Genomic DNA, 19,594 nt, shown 5'->3' with positions numbered 1-19,594 from the left:
TAGACCTTCCTGCACATATCATGTATTTTTTCGATACGAACTCCAACAGAAGTGCTGAATTGTTCATTTTCATTCTCAGACCTCAGAAAATATATTCAGTCAGCACAGAAGCATTTGGTTTTATCATTTGCATTGTATGATCCATAAGAATTTGGGGGGTTTGCCTTTCCGGCCCCACGCGAGATCGACCCCGGAGGCAACTGAACCACTTTGGACACGAGCGGTGCCCCCAAAATGCCTCCAAACTGTGTGCTCGGAGCTTCTGGCCCAGGCGCTGCCAGCGAGTGATGCAATTACCAAAAGAATTTTCCCTGGACTTCATATAGAAATCCAAAACCTAATATCTCAAAAATCAAGACCTAATATCTCTTGATTGTCAGCAACGTGTAAATGTTCCTTTTTGCCATGGCTTACCGTGGGGGGAAACTCCAAACAATAGTACTGAATTTTATGTTGAAGGGTAAAAGATTGTAGCGATAGAATTTTAGGCAGAATTTTCCCTGGACTTTATATAGAAACCCAAAACCGTGCGGCCGCAGCAGCCTAATGTCATCTAATCATCAGCAATATGAAATGGCTCCATTGTAATGGGTTGGACTTTGGGGGGACCATAATAGGGTTAAAGTTTGTAGCGACGTGTAATTTCTGGCTGTACTTTCCCTGGACTTTATACAGAAATTCAAAGCCTCGAGGCCGCTGCCATGGCTGCGCAACCTGTTGTCATTTAATCATCACCAATATGAAATGGTTCCTTTTTAACGGGTCGGACTTTGGTGGGAAATCCTAACAAGAATAGTAAGTCTTTTGCTGAAATATTGAAGGCTACCAAAGTGGTAGCCATCTCTATAGACTGAACTAAGCCATATCCCCACACCGGCTGAGAAGAAATATCCTTCTTTCTCGGGAAGAAACACGGTGTGGCGTTAACCATAGTATGATGTCCATTAAGCTGACATGGACCTGGTGGCATGGGAATGGGATACGAGGGAATAAATTATTATGTACTTGGAACAGTGGGACGCTGGTGGAATCTCGAGCCTGGGCCAATACCAGCGTATTACTTTTGGTTCCAGAAACTGCTTGCAGACATTCTACCAGACTATCAACTAAGCCAGAGCCCCACGCCGGCTGATGACGGGAAATAGCCATCATTTTTGGTTTGTTTTCCCTTTGTCAGGCAGCGTGGTGATTACTAAACAGGCGTGAACTCGGCGGCGCGGGACGAGGGGGAAAAAAATAGAAAAGTTATGTAACAAACAGCGGGACTTAATATCTCTACATTCTCAGCAATGGAGAGCCATCAAATGCTTCCTTGACAGTGGTACTGTCTTTTCTTTTTTGGGGGGAAACCCTAGCAACAATAGTGAGTTATGTGTTGAAACATGGAATGTAACCAAGATAAAGCGTAAACGAAGTGAAACTTATCACTTACAAGGGCGGGGACTGAGGGGGCGGGAGGTATAGTGGGGTGATTGGTGATGGAATATGGGCACGGGTGAAGGGAAGGGTGTTTGAGTATTGTATAACTGACATAATCCTGAGAACTATGTAATCCTCCACATGGTGATTCAATAAAATTTAAATTAAAAAAAAAGAATTTGGGGGGTTTAAAGTTTTTAGCATTATCACCATAATAGTATTATTCTTTGAAGAGTTCTTTAAAATATCCATTCACAAAATCATACTCTCATTTTCTCTGCCTCTTTTTATCTTTATATTTTATTATGAACATTAAACCTTTGTATTTTCTTATATGAAATGAAGCAATATATATAAGAAACTAGATAGCTGATATTAAGCCTGATTATCACTGAATAGATTTAACCCATGGCCATTCATTGTATTTGTTTTCTAGCATTATAAAGATAAATCCACTAGAGAATGATATGTTCTTTGATGTCATCGCTATTGTTGATCCTTTAACAAGAGAGGCGCAGAAGATGGCTCAGTTATTGATTGTAAGAAAACACCTTTTTATGGATTACACATACTTATATTTTGAAATTTATATATATATATTTTTTGCTTTATGGATCACACATGGCAATGCACAGGGGTTACTCCTGGATCTGTACTCAAGAATCACCCCTGGCAGTTCTCAGGGGATTATATGGGATGCTAGGTATCAAACCCGGGTCGGCCACATGCAAGGCAAACGCCCTACCCACTGTACTATTTCTCCAGCCCCTGAAATTTATAATCTTTAAGTCTGTTTTAAATATGATCAAATATTTGTGCTCCTGATTTTTTTCTCTTTCTTACATGATTGTGGTTTATAGAATCTTCTAAAACTGTGTCAAGTGATGGTGTTGAGAGTAAACATTCTTGTCTTGTGCCCAAACTTAAAAGGTTTTCATTTTCTTACCATTGTTTGCGGCATTTACTGTGTTGAGATATATTCCCTCTGACCCCATTTTGTTTCAAGTTTTCCAAAAAATGGGTGTTGGGGGGCCAGAAATAGTACAGTGGGTTGGGTATTTGTCTTGCACGTAGCTAACCCAGGTTCAATCCCTGAATCCCCTATGGTCCCCTGAGTCCTGCCAAGAGTGGTCCCTAATCACTGAGCCAGGAGTAAGCCCTGAGCACTGACACACATGGGCCCTTCCCCTCCAAAAAATGGATAACGAGTCTTACTTTTAAAAAAAAAGTTCTCTGTATAGATGGATACAATCATATATTTTTAATCTATTACATTCTACTACAATCATTGATTTGCATATGTTGAACCAAAGTTGCAACACTATAGTAAGTCCCTTTGGCCCTGACACATAATTCTTTTATGGTGTTGCTGACTTCAGTTCTCCTTAAGATTGTGGTGAGGATATTTTCATCTTGTTCATCAAGGATTGTAGTTGTGTGTGTGTGTGTGTGTGTGTGTGTGTGAGAGAGAGAGAGAGAGAGAGAGAGAGAGAGAGAGAGAGAGAGAGAGAGAGAGAGGAGCTGTCTGCTTTCAGCATTTAAAATGCATTTAGAAAAATTCTGTTTTCTTCAGTTTTTGCAAGAGCCAAGGAAGGCAAACTAATAGGTTCTCCTTGCAGGTTTGGGAGAATTCACTTATAAAACCATATGGTCCTGGGCTTTTGTTTTGGAGGGAGACTTAATTATGTTTTCAGTTTCCTTCCTTTTAATTAATTGAGCTACAAAATACTTACAAATTCCCTATGATTGTAGTCATTACTTAGAAAAAAGCATTACATACATTTGTAGCTTTTAATATACTAGTAGAATGTGGAAATAAAGGATTATACAAGAATATGTGGAATTTTAGTTTATGTCATCTGTATTACTAGCATACTTTATTTCTTAGCAACTCAAGTACATCATATAGCTGATTAATATAAAATAAGAAATAAGCTCTATGCATTTAGAATATAAATTCATCTTTGTAAGAAATTGGTAGTTCCTCATTTAATAAATTAGAGTAACAGTGACTCAATGATTTCCATTGCTAAACTCACAAGGAGCTAATAATTGGAATTAAAAATCAAAACTCTTAAAGCCTTAGCCAGTGAGTTTCAGTTTCTCCTCAAACTCACCCTTTCAGGTCCATGCATTTGTGTTTTTTCTCCTCCCCTTACTTCATTCTTTGTTGTGTCATATCCTTCCAATATCACTGACTGTTGTCTATATAAAGGTGAAAACTATAGGAGTTAGAATTTATCTGCTTCTTGGGGCTGGAGAGATGGTACAGTGGGTAAGGCACTTGCTTTGCACACGGCCAGCCCAGGTTCGATTCCCAGCATCCCTTACAGTCCCCCCTCCACCCCCCAAAGTGACTCCTGAGTGCAGAGCCAAGAGTAACTCCTGAGCATCACCAGGTTTGGCCCCCCGCAACCGAAGAGAAAAGAAAAAGCATTTACCGACTTCTTAGAGCCAGGAAAGAGATGACTGTAGATTGCTCCCGTGTGTAGCCCAGAACTTAGTCCATGGCTCATTTGTCGAGGAGCTGCTCAGAGGGCCAGGGTGCCCCCGTCTTGCTGTGAGGTCGCTGCTTTGTACTGCAGGTTGAGGTTCCAGTGTTGTCTCTTCAATGCATAGGGAACTGTAGGTCTGTGAAGGAACGCTGTGTTGTGTGAGAGGCAAACCACACGGCCCGCAATGGCTGTTTAGATTCAGACCTTCCCTCCGTCCGCCCTGCACCGGCCCCTGCCCCTGGGTGGGGACACGGGACTGGGAAGCGTTGAAGCCCTGCTGGGCAGAGAGTGGCTCATCTCAACCATTCGCTGGCCATCTGACGCCCAGGCTTTCTTTTCTCATAGGTGCTTGGCAAGATTGTCAACATGAGGCTGAGACTGTTCCTGAACTGCAAGGGCAGACTCTCCGAGTCCCCCTTAAAGAGGTGAGGCTCGGAAAGGTCGTTCCGGTTCAAGAGATAGAAATGCTCAGATGAAGAAGAGACCATGATTAATATCCCTTCTTTTCTTTGCAGTATACCTAGGTAATCCAAAATGCTGAAAGTATCAGAAATAACGTTAATTCATAATTGTATTTGAATAATATAAAACCATGAGCTTTAAAACTGATCTAGAATACAGAATGTACGTGGATTTATGTTTATGCTTGGGTAGTTGTAGAAATAGGGCCTAGGAATGCCTGTTTATACAAATGAAAGGAACAGAGAGATAGTACAGTTGGTAGGGCCCGGACCCTGGACTTGGCCATCCCAGGTTCGATCCCCAACACCCCTGTGGTCCCTGAGTCCGCCGGGAGTGATCCCTGAGCCCAGAGCTCAGCTGGCCCGACTGTCTTCATCTGACAGGGGCCGGAGAGACAGTGCAGTGGTTAGGGCACTGGCCTTGACTGCTGCTGCCTGACTCGAGTCCCCCACACCCCATAGGATCCCCAAGCACAGAGCCAGGGAGAGCCCCCCAGTGCCTCTGGGACTTGTTACCCCACCCCGAAAGAACAGAAGTCTCTGATCTTATTTATATAGCTGTTTCTTTGGACACATGATATTGGGGCAGACACCTAAAATATATTTTTAAAAAACAACAGGTGCTTAGGTTTTTCTCTTTCATGGTTCCAGGGATTGAGCCCAGGTTTCTTTTGTTGTTGTTTTTGTTCGCTTGTTTTTGCTGGCTCTGCTCGGGCTTATTCCTGGCTCTGTACTCAGGGATAACTCCTGGTGAGCTTGGGGAACCCTGGGGGTGCCAGTGATCCCACCCAGGTGAGCCACGTGCAAGGCAAACGCCGACGCCCTACCTATGATACTGTCACGTGGCCCCTGAACCCCAGAGTGTTGTTCGAGAGGCAGGAGCTTTACTCTGAGCCACGTCCCCGGCTCCTGAAACTGCGGGCGCTGCTTTCAACCCACCGTCTGCAATTGAACTCGGCTAACGTCCCCGCTTGAGTGCGACTTGCTTCATGATTGTTCCTGTTGATGGCCCTGGGGGCAGGTGGAATTGCTGGAAACGACCCCAGGGTCCGATTTTGTTTGGGTCTCACACCAGATGCTCAGGGGCCCCTGCAGACTCGGGGCTCGGGGTCATTCCTGGCAGTTATCACTCAGTGGGACTGTGTGGTCCCCGGGGTGGAGCCCGGGGCTTCCTGCACAGAGAACATGCACTCCGGCCACCGGGCTTCCTCCTGACTCACTCACCATGGTCAGACTTGAAGACAGCCAAGTGACTGAATATAGATTGGGACAAATCAGCGCGTCTGGAAGGAATCGTGGTCATGCTCACTCAGAAATAACTAACAGAGGCATATGACACCGCAGGCGCCATATAGTGTAGACAGAATGATGGTATTTCCTTGCCATCTCCGAAGTTCCCTGCAGGACAGTGTTTCAGGCTCTAGTGTGGGATCTGGGCAGCCCAAGGAGCCGGGGACGTTGCAGTGCCGGGAATCCCCGACCACAGTCAGCAGTTCTCAGGGGGTCCGGGCCTGTACCCCACACTGGGTCAGCCCCAGCCTGGGCGAGCCCTCACCCCCGCACTGTCTCTGGGCCTCTCCTCATGTTGTTTCTAAGCCAGGTTCCGTGTTAAAAACATGGAGACAGGAAGAACCGATCTCAGTGTTGGTCCCCGGGTGGGTTTTTGTTTATTGTTTTCTACGTTCTCGTTCTCGCAACAGCTTTTACCGTTTTGTGCTGGAACCGGAACTGACGTTCGGCACGAAGAGCTCCCTCGGGCCAGTGGCGGAATTCGTGGACATCCCCGAGTCGCCCCTCCTGACCCTCAACATGATCACCCCCCAGGGCTGGTTGGTCGAGACGGTGCACAGCAACTGTGACCTGGACAACATTCACCTCGAAGACGTGAGTCGCCCTGGGCAGTCGAGGGGGCGGCAGGCGGGCACCGTGCTCCCCAGCACCTGGCGGTGGCCACCGAGTGCTCTGCTCTGAGTGCTTGCCACGCACCGAGTGGACTGCGTCCCTGCTTCTCATCCGGCCTCTCCCTCTCCTCTGATGTCTGTGTGTCCCTGACTGCCAAGCTCAGCTCGCCCAGTGCCCCGGGTTCCTCTGTGTCCCTCCCGCCCCTGCGCTTGTGTGGATTCACAGCCCTGCTGGGCTCGCCCGTACCCTGCACCGACCAGCAAGGCAGATACAGGCAAGGCCGCGCTCCTAAATGCTCGAGAAAATCGTCAGACTCTAGTTTCCCCTTCCCTTTTGCTTTCACTTTCGTGTGTGTATGTTAAGTCCCTTGAAGTAAGAGGAGCTTAACCCCCACCTCAGACATGTATGTTCACATGTGCAGCCATGGAACATCTAGAGGCCACTGCAGTGTCCAGCCAACTAAGATGGCCTTGCAATTTTTAGAAAACAGTTCCGTGAAATAATAGGTGGCATTTTTTTTAAAGAAAAACAAAATGGGAGCCAGGGAAAGATGGATCGGTGTGCCGTGTGCATACGCATATCCAGCCTGTAGGTGATCTTTGTTTTTTCCTTTCCCATATTTGCAAAGTTAATGAGAATCTTATTTGGAGTGCAAGTCAGTTTTTTTTTTTAATTACAGAAAGGTGGTGGTTGTTGTTTGTTGATGTCTTGTCAGGCCCAAAGCGGCACCCCCAGGCACAGAGGAGCTGATTTCCTGAGCGTTCCCCCCTCACTCCCCTCACCCCACCTTGACTGCCCGAGACTGTGATTACTGTAGCTTCCAGAGCACCGCCTGCCTGCCCCGCGCCTGCGCCCGTGATGGGGCAACTCGGACCAGAGGTGGCCGGAGGAACACTTCCCTCCTCTGCTTGGGTCTGCGAGAAACCTCTTCCACGGTGGAGTTCTCCCCTGAAGTCACTCTTTCAGACTGGTTGGCTGGGCTGGGATGCTTGCGTCTGTCACCGGCGAGGTTTCTTTTCTTTCCTTATGTTGAGAATTGCGGATGGGCAAAGCCCGCGGTCTCCTTCCCACAGATGGAGAGCAGTGTCCGCGCGGAGTACGAGCTGGAGTTTCTGCTCTTGGAGGGACACTGCTTCGACGCGGACACCGAGCAGCCGCCGAGAGGCCTGCAGTTCGTCCTGGGCTCCCAGTGGAACCCCGCTGTGGTGGACACCATAGTGATGGCCAACCTCGTGAGTGCCCGCCTGCTGGCCTGGGGGATCCAGTTCTCCCAGCTGGAGGACACCTGAATCATCCCTCGCCATGACTGCCCGCTCTCTGCACACCGCGGGGAGAGAACGGGAAGGAGCAGTCAGGCCCAGGGACGTGCCCCTCCCGGTCACTCCAGAGTAACACTATATTGCTATTCTGGGTGTCACAGGCCTGCCTGCTGTGACCCGAGTCCCCTTGGTACATTCGGGGCTGATCACCATCGCCCACCCCCCCAACCCCCACCCCAACCCCACCCCACCAATAGCAAATGACAAATGAAGGAGCAGCATCACAGTTATTCAAGTCTCAGAGCATTAGTTGTATAGAAGTTAAGGGTTGGGGATTAGCAATTACACATAAGTATGGTTGAACGTTATCATAACAATGTCATTGTCACTGTCATCCCGTTGCTCATCAATTTGTTCGAGCGGGCACCAGTAACATCTCTCATTGAGAGACTTATTGTTACTGTTTTTGGCATATCCAATATGCACGGGTAGCTTGCCAGGCTCTGCCGCGCGGGCTCGATACTCTCGGCAGTTTGCTGGGTTCTCCGAGAGGGGCGGAGGAATTGAACTCGGGTCGGCCACGTGAAAGGCAGACGCCCAACCGCTGTGCTGTCGCTCCAGCCCATCATAACAATAATCAGATGTAAAGCCCATCCTTCAGGGGAAGTTCTTCTAGGGGATTTACTTAAGAACAAAAATCTCATCTGGGGGCTGGAGTGATAGCACAGCAGGTAGGGCATTTGCCTTGTACACGGCCAACTGGTTCAGTCAATTCCCAGCATCCCATATGGTCCCCCGAGCACTGCCAGGAGTAATTCCTGAATGCATGACCCAGGAGTAACCTCTGTGCATCACCAGGTGGGACCCCAAAACTAATATATGTACATATATATACATATATATGTACAGATATCTTAGGTGATATATATATATACATATATATATATCCAAATTTCTCTGGATATATATATATATATATATCCAGAGCACTCCAGATTACTAGGAGATCTCTCCATGGCAGGATTCCATCTAAGGGTACATTGCTTTCTCCTTTTTTTTGATAGTAATCCATTTAAACTGTCACACTGTCATAATGTCGTCCCATTGTTCATCAGTTTGCTCGAGTGGGCACCAGTAATGTCTCCACTGTGAAACTTGTTGTTACTGTTTTTGGTATATCTAATACACCACGGGTAGCTTGCCAGGCTCTGCCGTGCAGGCGGGATATTCTCGATAGCTTGCTGGGTTCTCTGAGAGGGATGGAGGAATCGAACCTGGGTCAGCCATGTGCAAGGCAAATGCTCTACCCACTGTTCTACCACTCCAGTCCATTCCATTTAAACAACCATATTAAATTTGCTTCTTACTAATATTTCTGAACATAGAGATATATTACGCTTAAAGGGTGGCTCTTCCTGGGGACATCTCGCTATATATCCCAGACCACAGTCCTCAGGCCAGGTGAGTCTTTCCAGCAGGGTCCTTATTCAGTTACTTCATTTTGGGTCATGACAGAGTTTGTTGCATGACATGCTCTTAACTTATTATACTTCTTATGACAGTTAGCTTGTTCCTTTTTGATGCCAGGGTAGCTTACAGCTTGCCCTGGGTCCGTCCATGTCCCTCACCAGGACCACCCTTTCGGAGTGTTAGGAACTCAGGGCATCTGAGGCTTAAGTAATGTCATGGATACCCAGGAGTAAATATTCAGAATCAGTTGACTCTCAAGTTAAAAAAGCATAGCATTAGCTGTCTTCCTCTGTCCATACAAGGACATTGCTCTACAGTGAACAATGCAAAGGACAGAGGGGAAAGAGGACAAGCAGTATTTCACTTACATATACAAAATCCAGAGCCCTCAGGAGATTTGACCTGCAGGCTATAGGGTCTGATTTGGGGATATTTGTGAGTATCTGGTAGGGGAAGAAGAGCCCGAAGGAGAGGTTGGAGATGAACACAGAGGATGGGGAGTGCCTGGTGGAATTGGGAAGCCTCCAGCACTGTGATGGGCGTGGCCTAGTAAACTAAGCCCCCGGGGGGAGACACAAGGACAAACCAATGTTACTTCCTAAAGTGTTCAGCACTGCAGTCCAAGAGCCCTGCTTGTACTTCCTCTCTGTGCCTCAGTCGCTCCACTGTGAGCACTTCCGTGGATCACTCCCAACCCATCTGTCCAGTCACATAACTGCCGTCTTTTTCCTCTTCTTGAAGGGATATTTTCAGTTGAAAGCAAACCCCGGTGCATGGATATTGAAACTGCGTGAAGGGAAGTCAGAAGAGATTTATCGAATAGTCGGGTGAGCTCTCCAGATCACTTTTTTTTCCTTTTTGGGTCACACCCAGTAATGCAGAGGGGTTACTCCTGGTGTCAGACTCAGGAATTACTCCTGGCGGTGCTCAGGGGACCACATGGGATGCTGGGAATCGAACCCGGGTTGGCCGCATGCAAGGCAAATGCCCTCCCTGCTGTGCTATCACTCCAGCCCCTCCAGATCACTTTTAAACTCTGTCAGGAAGTTTTCTGTGATCTGTAGCCGGGATTCTCCAAACCAACGGAAATGTCTCTAAACGCCATCCTGCAAAATACAGAGAATTATAAGATGTGGCATTTGTCAGCCGCTGTGTTTAATTTCAAAAGTATGCCTGAGTACTTACCTCGTTGGCTATGTTCTAGAGGGGTTTTTTCATGCATTGGGTGATTTGTATTTTATCCAAGATCACATATCTAAAATAATAGATATGTAGGTTTGATATATCTGATATAAATTGCCTATGGATTGTGGCTGGTTTTCATTGTTACTTATAAGGATTGGGTTTTCTCCCCCACAGAATTTTCTTGCTCCTCAGTGGGCAGTCCAGGAAAAAGCAGGGATTGTGTTTGAGAGTGTCTGCCATTTTTGTTTGTTTTTGCTTTGGAACCATGTGATATACTGAAGCCAAGGCACCTACTACCCTGGCACCTGAGTCCTTCCTCTCTTTGACTCAGTTCAGTTTTGTTGTCATTTTTTTTTCTTTTTGGATCACACCTGGCGATGCACAGGGGTTACTCCTGGCTCTGCACTCAGGAATTACTCCTGGCGGTGCTCGGGGGACCATATGGGATGCTGGGAATCGAACCCGGGTCGGCCCGCGTGCAAGGCAAACGCCCTACCCGCTGTGCTATCGCTCCAGCCCCTTGTTGTCATTTTTTATAGTAATATTTCCAATATCTTGTGAGGGGTGTCAAAAATATTTTTTACTGAGTAACAGTCATCATGCACTTTTGAAAATGAGGCGATGAAGTGAGTAATATAAGAAAAAAAACATAGAAACATTGTTTTGACGCAGGCCACCATGCTAACAATCATTTTTCCTCTCAGAAGCTCACGGCTTCTTCAGATTTTGTTAATGACCGGCTACGGAAAGGTTGTTGGAGGGTATAAAATTTCTTTGATTATGCTACAAACCTTAGTTTCAAAAATGTCTCCTGTTAGCTGTTGCTGCAATACAAGAAGTATGAGAGACTTTCCTCTGGGAGACACGCTCATACAGCTTTTGTTCTCAGTACTAAATTTACTAGGTTGTTTTGATAAAATTCTTTTTTTTTTTTAAGTTAGAGAGAAGTAATTTTGAGAGTACGTCTTTTGGCACCTTAGTTAATGACAGAAGGGAATAGGACGCGTCCCCAGGTGATCTGCTCACACGCGTGCGGAGGGCTCTGTTCTGTTGGCTCTTGTCGCGGGGCTCTGCCTTCTCTTGGTTGGATTGCAGCATCTCCGTGTCTTCCGCTTCTAGGCACAAAGGAACCGACTCTTCTCCGGACCATGGGGACGTGGTGGTGGTGCTGGACAGCTTCAAAAGCAAAATACTGCAAGTGCAGGTCTGTGCAGCGATGCCCTTCACAGGCTTTGTTCTTGCGATGAAGTGTATTTTCTGTCACTCATTTTCACAAGTAATTTTACAGTTGCTGTTGTCCAAAAGTAACCACATTGGAACTCCGGCAGTGGAAGGAAGATGAAGTTCATGAAGGGAGAGCGAAGAGTGTGGGGATAGAAAGAAAATGAATTTTTCTAGTTAAGTTGTGTGTGCTAGGCCTGGTGTATCTGTAGGCAGATCATGCTACAAATTCGGCTTTAGGGATGAAATCAGGAATGCAGATGGAAAAGTTCGCCCTGAAAGGCAAAAGTGATGTTTCCTCACCAGAAAAAAAAATGAGAGAGAAGTGAGAAAGAGGGTTTTTGTGTGTGATGGCAGAGGTCAATGTTTTCATCACCCCCACCTAGTAAAAGCGTTACGGGGAATGCTTCTGTTAGGTCTTAAAGGCAACGTGCTGGTGCCAGTAGGGCTCAGTGGGGATAAGGAGGCAGGACAGACTTAGAGGGAAAACAAGACCCTAGTAAGGTCAGCAAGGAAAGAAAATTCTCTCTCTCCAGCTTCATTGCCTGAGAACTTTCATCTGTCCTGTACCTAATTTTCATACTCACAAAGCCCCCAAAACTTCCAAGCAAGATACTTAAAAGGAAATCCACACCTCGACTTGTTTCTAAAACTACAGGAAACCTCAGAGAGAAAAATCTTTAAGAGTAGAGGGAGGGGAAAACAGACAGTTGCCTTTAAAAAGCTGTAACTATTCTGGCAAATGGTTTCTTAGTAGGAGCAATGAAAACCAGAGATACTAGAATGATTAAGACACTGAATGTAAAAAAAGGATGACAACCTAGACTGTCTCACCCTGAAAAGATGAAGATCATCTTTCAAGAGGAAATGTCAGAGTTTTCAGGCAGCTTTAAAAAAACAGATCCCTGGGTTATACCCTTCTTTAATAAACTGGTAATCAAGTAAAGGAAAACTTGATTTGCCACCTGCACATTCACACTAAATTTAGAAAATTCTTAATGATGTTACTGAGGCCAAAAAAATTATCTCAGATGGAAGGTCTGAGTTTGAGGGAAAAAAATGAATATAAAGTTGTAAATAGGTGGCTGAATCTTTGGACACTTATGGTATAAAAACAGCAGCAATGTTTTAAGAGGACTTTTTAAATAACCTTTAAATACAGAGGAGTAGCATTTAAGTCAAGGTAAGTAATGGTTGTTTGCACTAACTTAAAAGTCTTACATTAGCTAGGACAAAGGTCATGGGTATTTTTAGACCTTAAGGCAAAGGTGAACTTTCTGATTTATGAAATAGCCACTGGAAAGGTAGAAATGAGACATAATGCCACAATTAGCAAATGAAATGAAACAATTTAATCTGTAAACATGAACTGAGAAAGGAGAAGAAATTAAGCAAAAAATGTGGAACATAGAGAAGTCACAAGATGCTAAACATTTAACCCAATTCCATTAAACAGACTGCAGGTACCAATTAAAAGAGGGGTTGCCATACTGAGTTTTTAAAAATTCCATCTATATCTTATTGCAGAGAGCATACCTATCACAGAAAATAATAGAAAAATAATAGCTTCGGCATGAGGATCAAAATAAAATCATGGGTAAAGTATTTTATTCTAGGTTCATATTAGTGAACAAAATTTGTCTAACTATACTTCTACTAAAGCATAAGACGAGAAGACAAATAACAACTAAAGATAAAGAAGGTTGGTTTTATATATATTAATATATAGGTTCAGAAATAGGATAGCAGAGAAAAAATGATGGTGCTTTATCATATTGGGACATTTTAACACACATGTCTCAGTTGATAAAAGATGCCGGATACAACTTGCAAACCAAGAAAATCAATAGAGACAAGACTTGAAAATTGTAGTAATAAATCATGACCTAATAGGCTGAGGTAGAAAACAGCACCCAGTGACCCCAAAATGAGCATTTTTCAACGTGTAGAAAACACTGATAAAAATTCAGCAGGTTTCGGCCAGTTCCCAAGGAATGACATCATAGAGAGCAGTTTGTCACTGCCTTCTCCGAAGCTGTTCTATCACTGCATTTTACCTTGGTCCCATGTCGCACCTACTCCTAACCACCTCCTAGTCCCTGTCAGTGGCGCCTACTGGTGTCTGTTTGATAGCCTCTCTCCTGTATTGCCTTCAGCTCCCGTTTCCAGGGATAACTGACACTATCTCCTGAGCACGGTGGCTTCCTGCCGTTCCAGGTGAGGAACTTCCCAAAGCCCAGAGAAGCTGCTTAAGTGCCCGGCTCGGCCCAAGGAAGCTTCATCCTTGCCCTGCAGAGAGCAGAGGGTCATTCCTGCCACATGTCAGGGCAGAGTCTATCTTTGAGCAGATGTGGCCAATGAAAAATGGTTTCCCTTTCTCCGAGCTGACGTTTGTGCAAGCTGTGGCTCAGATTTGACCTTTCGTCCAGTCTGTTCATACCTGGATCCTTCAGTTGTTTGTTTGTTTGTTTGTTTGTTTGTTTGTTTGTTTGTTTGTTTTTGCATTTTGGGTCATACCTGGCGATGCACAGGGGTTACTCCTGGCTCTGCACTTAGGAATGACTTCTGGCGGTGCTTGGGGAACCATTTGGGATGCTGGGAATTGAACCCGGGTCAGCCGCATGCAAGGCCAATGCCCTACCCGCTGTGCTATCACTCTAGCCCTTGGTCTTTTTTTTTTTTTTAATTTGTCTTGACTAGTGATTTTTATCTCCTCCCCATCCATCTTTCAGAATTCCACAGGAAAGGCCAAGAAGAAGTGGGGCGGGGGGGAACAAGAAGAAAAGATTTTTCTAAAACTCAAAGGATAGGTCTGTGAATTCCAGCAGGCCATCAGTGACCGTTCCGGAAGGAACACAGGCAGTAGAGATGGCGGGACAGTGTGAGGTCCCTTCTCACAGTCGAAATCGAGCTTCATGGACTAGGCTGAGTGGAAATGATGGACACAGACGCTAATAACCGGAAGGGAGAAAGGCAGGACAGTGTGCAGGGTGGCCCGCAGCTTCCCTCTTCAGGTGAATGTCGGCAGGTGGCTGAACGCAGCCTTTCCTGTAGGAGGAAAATGATTTCGAGCCTTAAATTCTTTTAGAACGACTCTTCCTGGAGAGCCCTGTCTGGGCTCTGCTTGGGGCCAGGGGCTTCGGGGGGCTCCCAGGGGCCTGCTGACACAGTGCTCACACCCGGTGATTCCCAGACGTCACCAGGGCGGCACCCAGAGGTGCTCAGGGGACCCCGTGGTGCTTGGGGTTCAACTCAGGGCCGCACACCGGAAAGGCCTGGGCGCTCCCACGGGAGCCATCGGCCCAGCCTGAGGAGAACTTGTCAGGCGGATTCTCAGTGTGAAGGAAGTGACTTTGCCAGATTTGGAAAGTGCACTTCTCCCCCTTTCCTTGGCCTCGTCTGCCAGCACTCTGAATATTGGAAAGCAGGAAAGGGGGCGGGGGGACACTGCAGAACCGTGACACTAATCCGAAAACCAGTGCAGTGGAGAGAGAAAGAGGCAGTGGGGCTCCAAGGAGAACGTCTACAAGACAGACTCTCAGACAAGCCTGATTACAAACTAGCAAACTGAAGTAAAAATGGCATATCGTAAGCAAAAGGAAATATATTAAATATCACAAAAATTACTGTGTTGTTGGAATATAATAATTAAACAATGTATTTGAGCTAGCAAGAGCAGCTGAGAAGTGGAGCTATGGTCTCAGCTTGGCTATGAACACATTTAGGGATGGAAGGATAGTAGGGGGGCGGGGTAGAGCATTTGCCTTGCACAGAGGCCTACCCGGCTTCCATCCCTGGCTTCCCATATTGTCTCCTGAGCACTGCCGGAAGTGATCCCTGAGTACCGAGGCAAGAATAAACCCTGAGCATCACTAGGTGTGGCCCCAAAACAAAAACAATTTATTATTTTTTTTTGTTTGTTTTTGGGACACACCTGGCAATGCACAGGGGTTACTCCTGGCTCTGCACTCAGGAATCACCCCTGGTGGTGCTCAGGGGACCATATGGGATGCTGGGAATCGAACCCAGGTCGGCCACGTGCAAGGCAAATGCCCTACCCGCTGTGCTATTGCTCCAGCCCCCCAAAAAAAACAATTTTTATAAAACCCAATTATTGTGAATTTTGAACCTCTCCAGTGACTAGAAGTTACATTGTCATTATAAGCACAATTCAACATTTTTTTAATTGTAGGATGGACACAGAAGAGTGCAAAAGATATGGTTAGGTTGGCATAACAAAATATAAATGCCTGTTTGCAATGTTAAAGATTTAGCAAATAGGAGTTAGGAGGTAGAGAGAAAAAAGAAATAATCAGTATCCTCATAAACAGGATATGTAAGAGAAAAATGCTTGAAGTCATTAGAATAAAAAATTGAAATTTATTTTTTTAATTACAAAAATAGAACTAATGATGAAAATGCAGCAACTTTGAGGAAGGGTGAGGTGAGTAAGCCACTCAGCTGTCACTCAGGTGCTGATCCGTGACTGACGTTGTGAACATCCACACACTCGTCATCACTGTCTGGAGCTGATCAGTCAGTGAGGCCAAGTATAAACACGCTGTTTGGCGGAATGGAGTGTGATCACCAAGAGAATGGAAAACAGGAGGCGGAACAGGGAGTGGCGGGCCACATTATATCTTTCATGTTTTGACAAATATATTTCCTGGCTTCATTGGCCAACATTCCCTGTGTTCTCCCAAAAGTTATCTTTGTTCCACATGTTTTAATTTCTTTTTTTTTCTGCAATTTTTATATATTTTACTTTCATAAAGTAGTTCACAATAGTTCATTACAGATAATATCCAAACACAAATCCCACCACAGAGTACCTTCCCACCACAATAAGAGGGAAGTGTGTGAACATTGGTGTATTTCATCCTGGAGGCATTTAAGCCCATTTATAAGAAAATACAAGCATGTATGTTAAAACCATACAAGTGTGTCTACTTTTGGTACGTAAGTGGGCTAGAGTATAAGTTTCAGGAAATTCTGTGTCACTCTTCTGGGGGCTTTAGTTTACAGTCTCTGGGTCTTGGCCATTGATGAGATTACATGGCACCAGGGGCAGTTTGTGGATGTGACTGCCAAGCTACTGGAAATTTGGGGAGCTGGGGGAAGGAGGCCCAGTCCTGCACCAACCCAGCCTGGGGAACTCAGTCACAGGTCCTGCATACCTGGGTTTTACTGCCGGTTTCCTCTTGGGTGAGGCTTGCCCTAGCCTGCGGAGAGCAGCCTTGAGCATGGCTGTGCAGTTGGGGTCTGGAGGTTTTCGGCTGCCGGGGTTCTGCTTGGGGTAGGGAGAGAAACTCAACCTGCCCCCCTCCGAGGTGCCCTGGTGAAGAGAGCCTGGCATGGGGTCAGGACATTCTGCCATGTTTTAATTATCTAACCTTGCAGATCACTTAAAAAGCTACAACATTCTAAATATTTTTGTACCATGCTCCCTAGGTGGAAAAAAGGCCAGGCAAAATGCAGGAAGATATTCTCGCTGAGAAAGATGAAGAAAGGAAAGGAATGTGGGATTCCATTAAAAGGTAATTACGGGTGAGTCCGTTCACTGACACGCCGGGTCAGGCTCACAGCCCACCCGCCACAGACCGTCAGACTGATCGGCAGCCGGGAGAGTGGCAGTGTGAGGGGGAATCAGGACCTGCCCGGTCAGTGAAGAAGCACGTGGCTCCGTGTCCAGGAGGATGGGTGGGATCCAGCAGTTGGCAGAACTGATCTCGGAGGAGGCTCACGGAGCAGGAAGTGGACTTGTTTAGCGCGACTCTGTCCGTGAGGCCGGAACCCATATCAGTCCAGGAATGATTTTGTCAAGAGTGTCAGTGCTCATGTGAGACCTCCAGGAGTGGAATCAGCTCTGGGCAGGAAGGTGACGTGGTCTGGAAGCCCACTGGTCATCTCTGTCCTATTCTCATCATGGTCAGGAAGCTTTTTCATTTTATTTTATATTATTGCACTTTTTAAATTTTATTTTTATAAAGTTACTCACAATAATTCCTTACTAATATCCAAACCCCAATCCCACTGCCATGTGCCTCCCACCACCGTATTTCGAATGTTTCTATCCCAAACATTCATTTGGGGCTTTCGTGCTCCCCAAAGCTCAGTGCGTCAGTGACACATCTCGAGTATGAGAGGTCACGTGGCCACGTTTGATCCAGGAATTCTCAAATTTAGAATACGAATTCTAAATATATTCATACAGCAGGTTCACTCATGGGTAAGGCCTGTGTCGCTCTCTTCTTGGCCACTGATGAGATTATATGGTATGGGGACCAGTTTGTGGGTGCCAATGCCAAGCTACTGGAAAACTGGGGAGCTGGGGGGAGGAGACCCATTCCCACTCTGAGCGATCTTGGAGATCTCAGTCCCACATACCTGGGCTTTTCTGCAGGTTCCCTCGTGGGTGAGGCTTGTCTGGGTCTGTGGAGAGGGGCCATGAGCATGACAGCAATTGCGTTCTGGAGGTTTTAGGCTGCTGGGGCCCTGTTGGGACAGGGAGGGAAACTCAACCCGCCCCCTCCGAGTTTCCTCAGTGAAGATGGGTCAGGGAGCTTTTACAGGGGGATGTCCGCCCGCTCCTCGGGGAGGAGTGGCTTCTTACCAAACCTCAGGACCCGCAGAAGTTTCAAGACTGATTTGAGGGGGCAGCAATTGGCTGTGTCCCATACAGAATTGATCCTGTGCCTCCGAAGGACCCGCCCGGGGGCGTATGCCCACCTCTCCAGCCAGATCGGGGGATTGGTGCCACTGAACTTTGTGGAAGAGTGGCCCTACCCCCGCGCCAAAATGCTGAGTTACTGTCACTGGGTGTGTGAAGGCTAGGAGGTGACGGGACTCAAAGGCGGATGCTGTGGATGCCCTTGGGAGAGAACATGGAGTGTCTGTACTTTTTTTTTTGGGGGGGGGCAGTCACACCCAGCAATGCTCAGGGGTTATTCCTGGCTCTGCACTCAGGAATTACTCCTGGAGGTGCTCGAGGACCATATGGGATGCTGGGGATTGAACCCAGGTCAGCCATGTGCAAGGCAAACGCCCTCCCTGCTGTGCTATCCTCCGGCCCCTGGTGTTTCCATTCTTGAGAGCAGAACTTCCCGTGCGAACGAGTGTTTTGCTCAAGGGTAAGAGACACATCGCACCTCAGCAGATTGTTGGGGTCCTGACCACAGAGACTCGCATTGTTTTTGAATTTTGCCCAGTTCGGGCTCCTTTTTTGCCATGACTCCGTGTCAGAGAGGGAGTGGCAAGACCAGTCCCGGGGTGCCCGAAACTTGTTTCTGAGAGGGCGAGTCCTCATCCCCACTCTCTGGCGCTCCCCCAGAGAGTAGGTGTGTTTGTGGAGGGGGACCGGACCCTGCACCTTTCAGAAGCGCTGCTGTCCGCAGCTCCAAGGTAGAGACAGGGAGGGTTGAAGGTAAACTGAGTCACAGCTGAAAGAGCTTGTGGAGCCAAGGAATGCTCTGGTAGAAAAGCGGAGGTAAGTGTGAGGGATATTGAGTCCCCGTGTATTTAAAGTACCTTTCACTTTGTTTGTTTATTTGAGGGCCCCACTCAGCAGTGCTCAAGGGTTATTCCTGGCTGTGCTCAGGGATGACTCAGGATGATATGGGGTTCCAGGGACTGAACCCAACTTGACCAAACGCAGGGCATCGAGTTACCACTGTCCTGGCGCTCCGGCCCCTTCTTTCACTTTTCTAACCCTAATTTCAATCCTGAGAGAGATTCCCTATCCACTGAATTAACCCATTGTTCTTATTTGACAGCTTATATAGTAAAAGAAGATCTGAATAATGTTCTGTCCTAACAACTCCTGGTTTGCAAAATATATCCCATGATAGCTGTAAATTAATTGTATCACTGCCATCCGATTGTTCATCTGTTTGCTCGAGTGGGCGCCAGTAATGTCTCCAGTCGTCCTTGTCGAATTACAGTATTACTGTTACTGAATTACTGTTACTGTTACAGTAACAGTAAATTAGGTAAATTAGTTTAGTAACTTTTAGTCATTCTAAATACCGCATTTTTTAAATGAGATGTTTAATTAAAAATTCTAAACAGGAAGAAAAAAAACTTTCCACTAAAAATATCACCACCAGCACCATCACCACCCCCCAAAAAAGTACTCAGTCACTTTTGTACCAGAAAGAGAACCTTTCAGAGACCGTGTGGGTCC

At 46.4% G+C, this 19,594-nt stretch overlaps 1 protein-coding gene across 1 annotated transcript in view; it reads left to right on the top strand.

The window, feature by feature from the left end:
- UGGT2 (UDP-glucose glycoprotein glucosyltransferase 2) overlaps positions 1 to 19,594 on the top strand; it is a 117,573-nt gene that overhangs the window by 82,080 nt on the left and 15,899 nt on the right. The window contains exons 25-31 of the mRNA XM_055142837.1: positions 1,856 to 1,958; positions 4,260 to 4,339; positions 6,076 to 6,259; positions 7,351 to 7,509; positions 9,748 to 9,833; positions 11,311 to 11,395; positions 16,864 to 16,949. Of these exons, the coding sequence (XP_054998812.1) occupies positions 1,856 to 1,958; positions 4,260 to 4,339; positions 6,076 to 6,259; positions 7,351 to 7,509; positions 9,748 to 9,833; positions 11,311 to 11,395; positions 16,864 to 16,949 (783 nt within the window). The remainder of the gene's footprint in view (positions 1 to 1,855; positions 1,959 to 4,259; positions 4,340 to 6,075; positions 6,260 to 7,350; positions 7,510 to 9,747; positions 9,834 to 11,310; positions 11,396 to 16,863; positions 16,950 to 19,594) is intronic.

Source organism: Sorex araneus, chromosome 1, assembly GCF_027595985.1.
Source record: "Sorex araneus isolate mSorAra2 chromosome 1, mSorAra2.pri, whole genome shotgun sequence".
NCBI classification, from domain to species: Eukaryota; Metazoa; Chordata; class Mammalia; order Eulipotyphla; family Soricidae; genus Sorex; species Sorex araneus.
The sequence above is the reverse complement of the archived record's forward strand: the minus strand, read 5'-3'. Positions and strand labels throughout refer to the sequence as shown.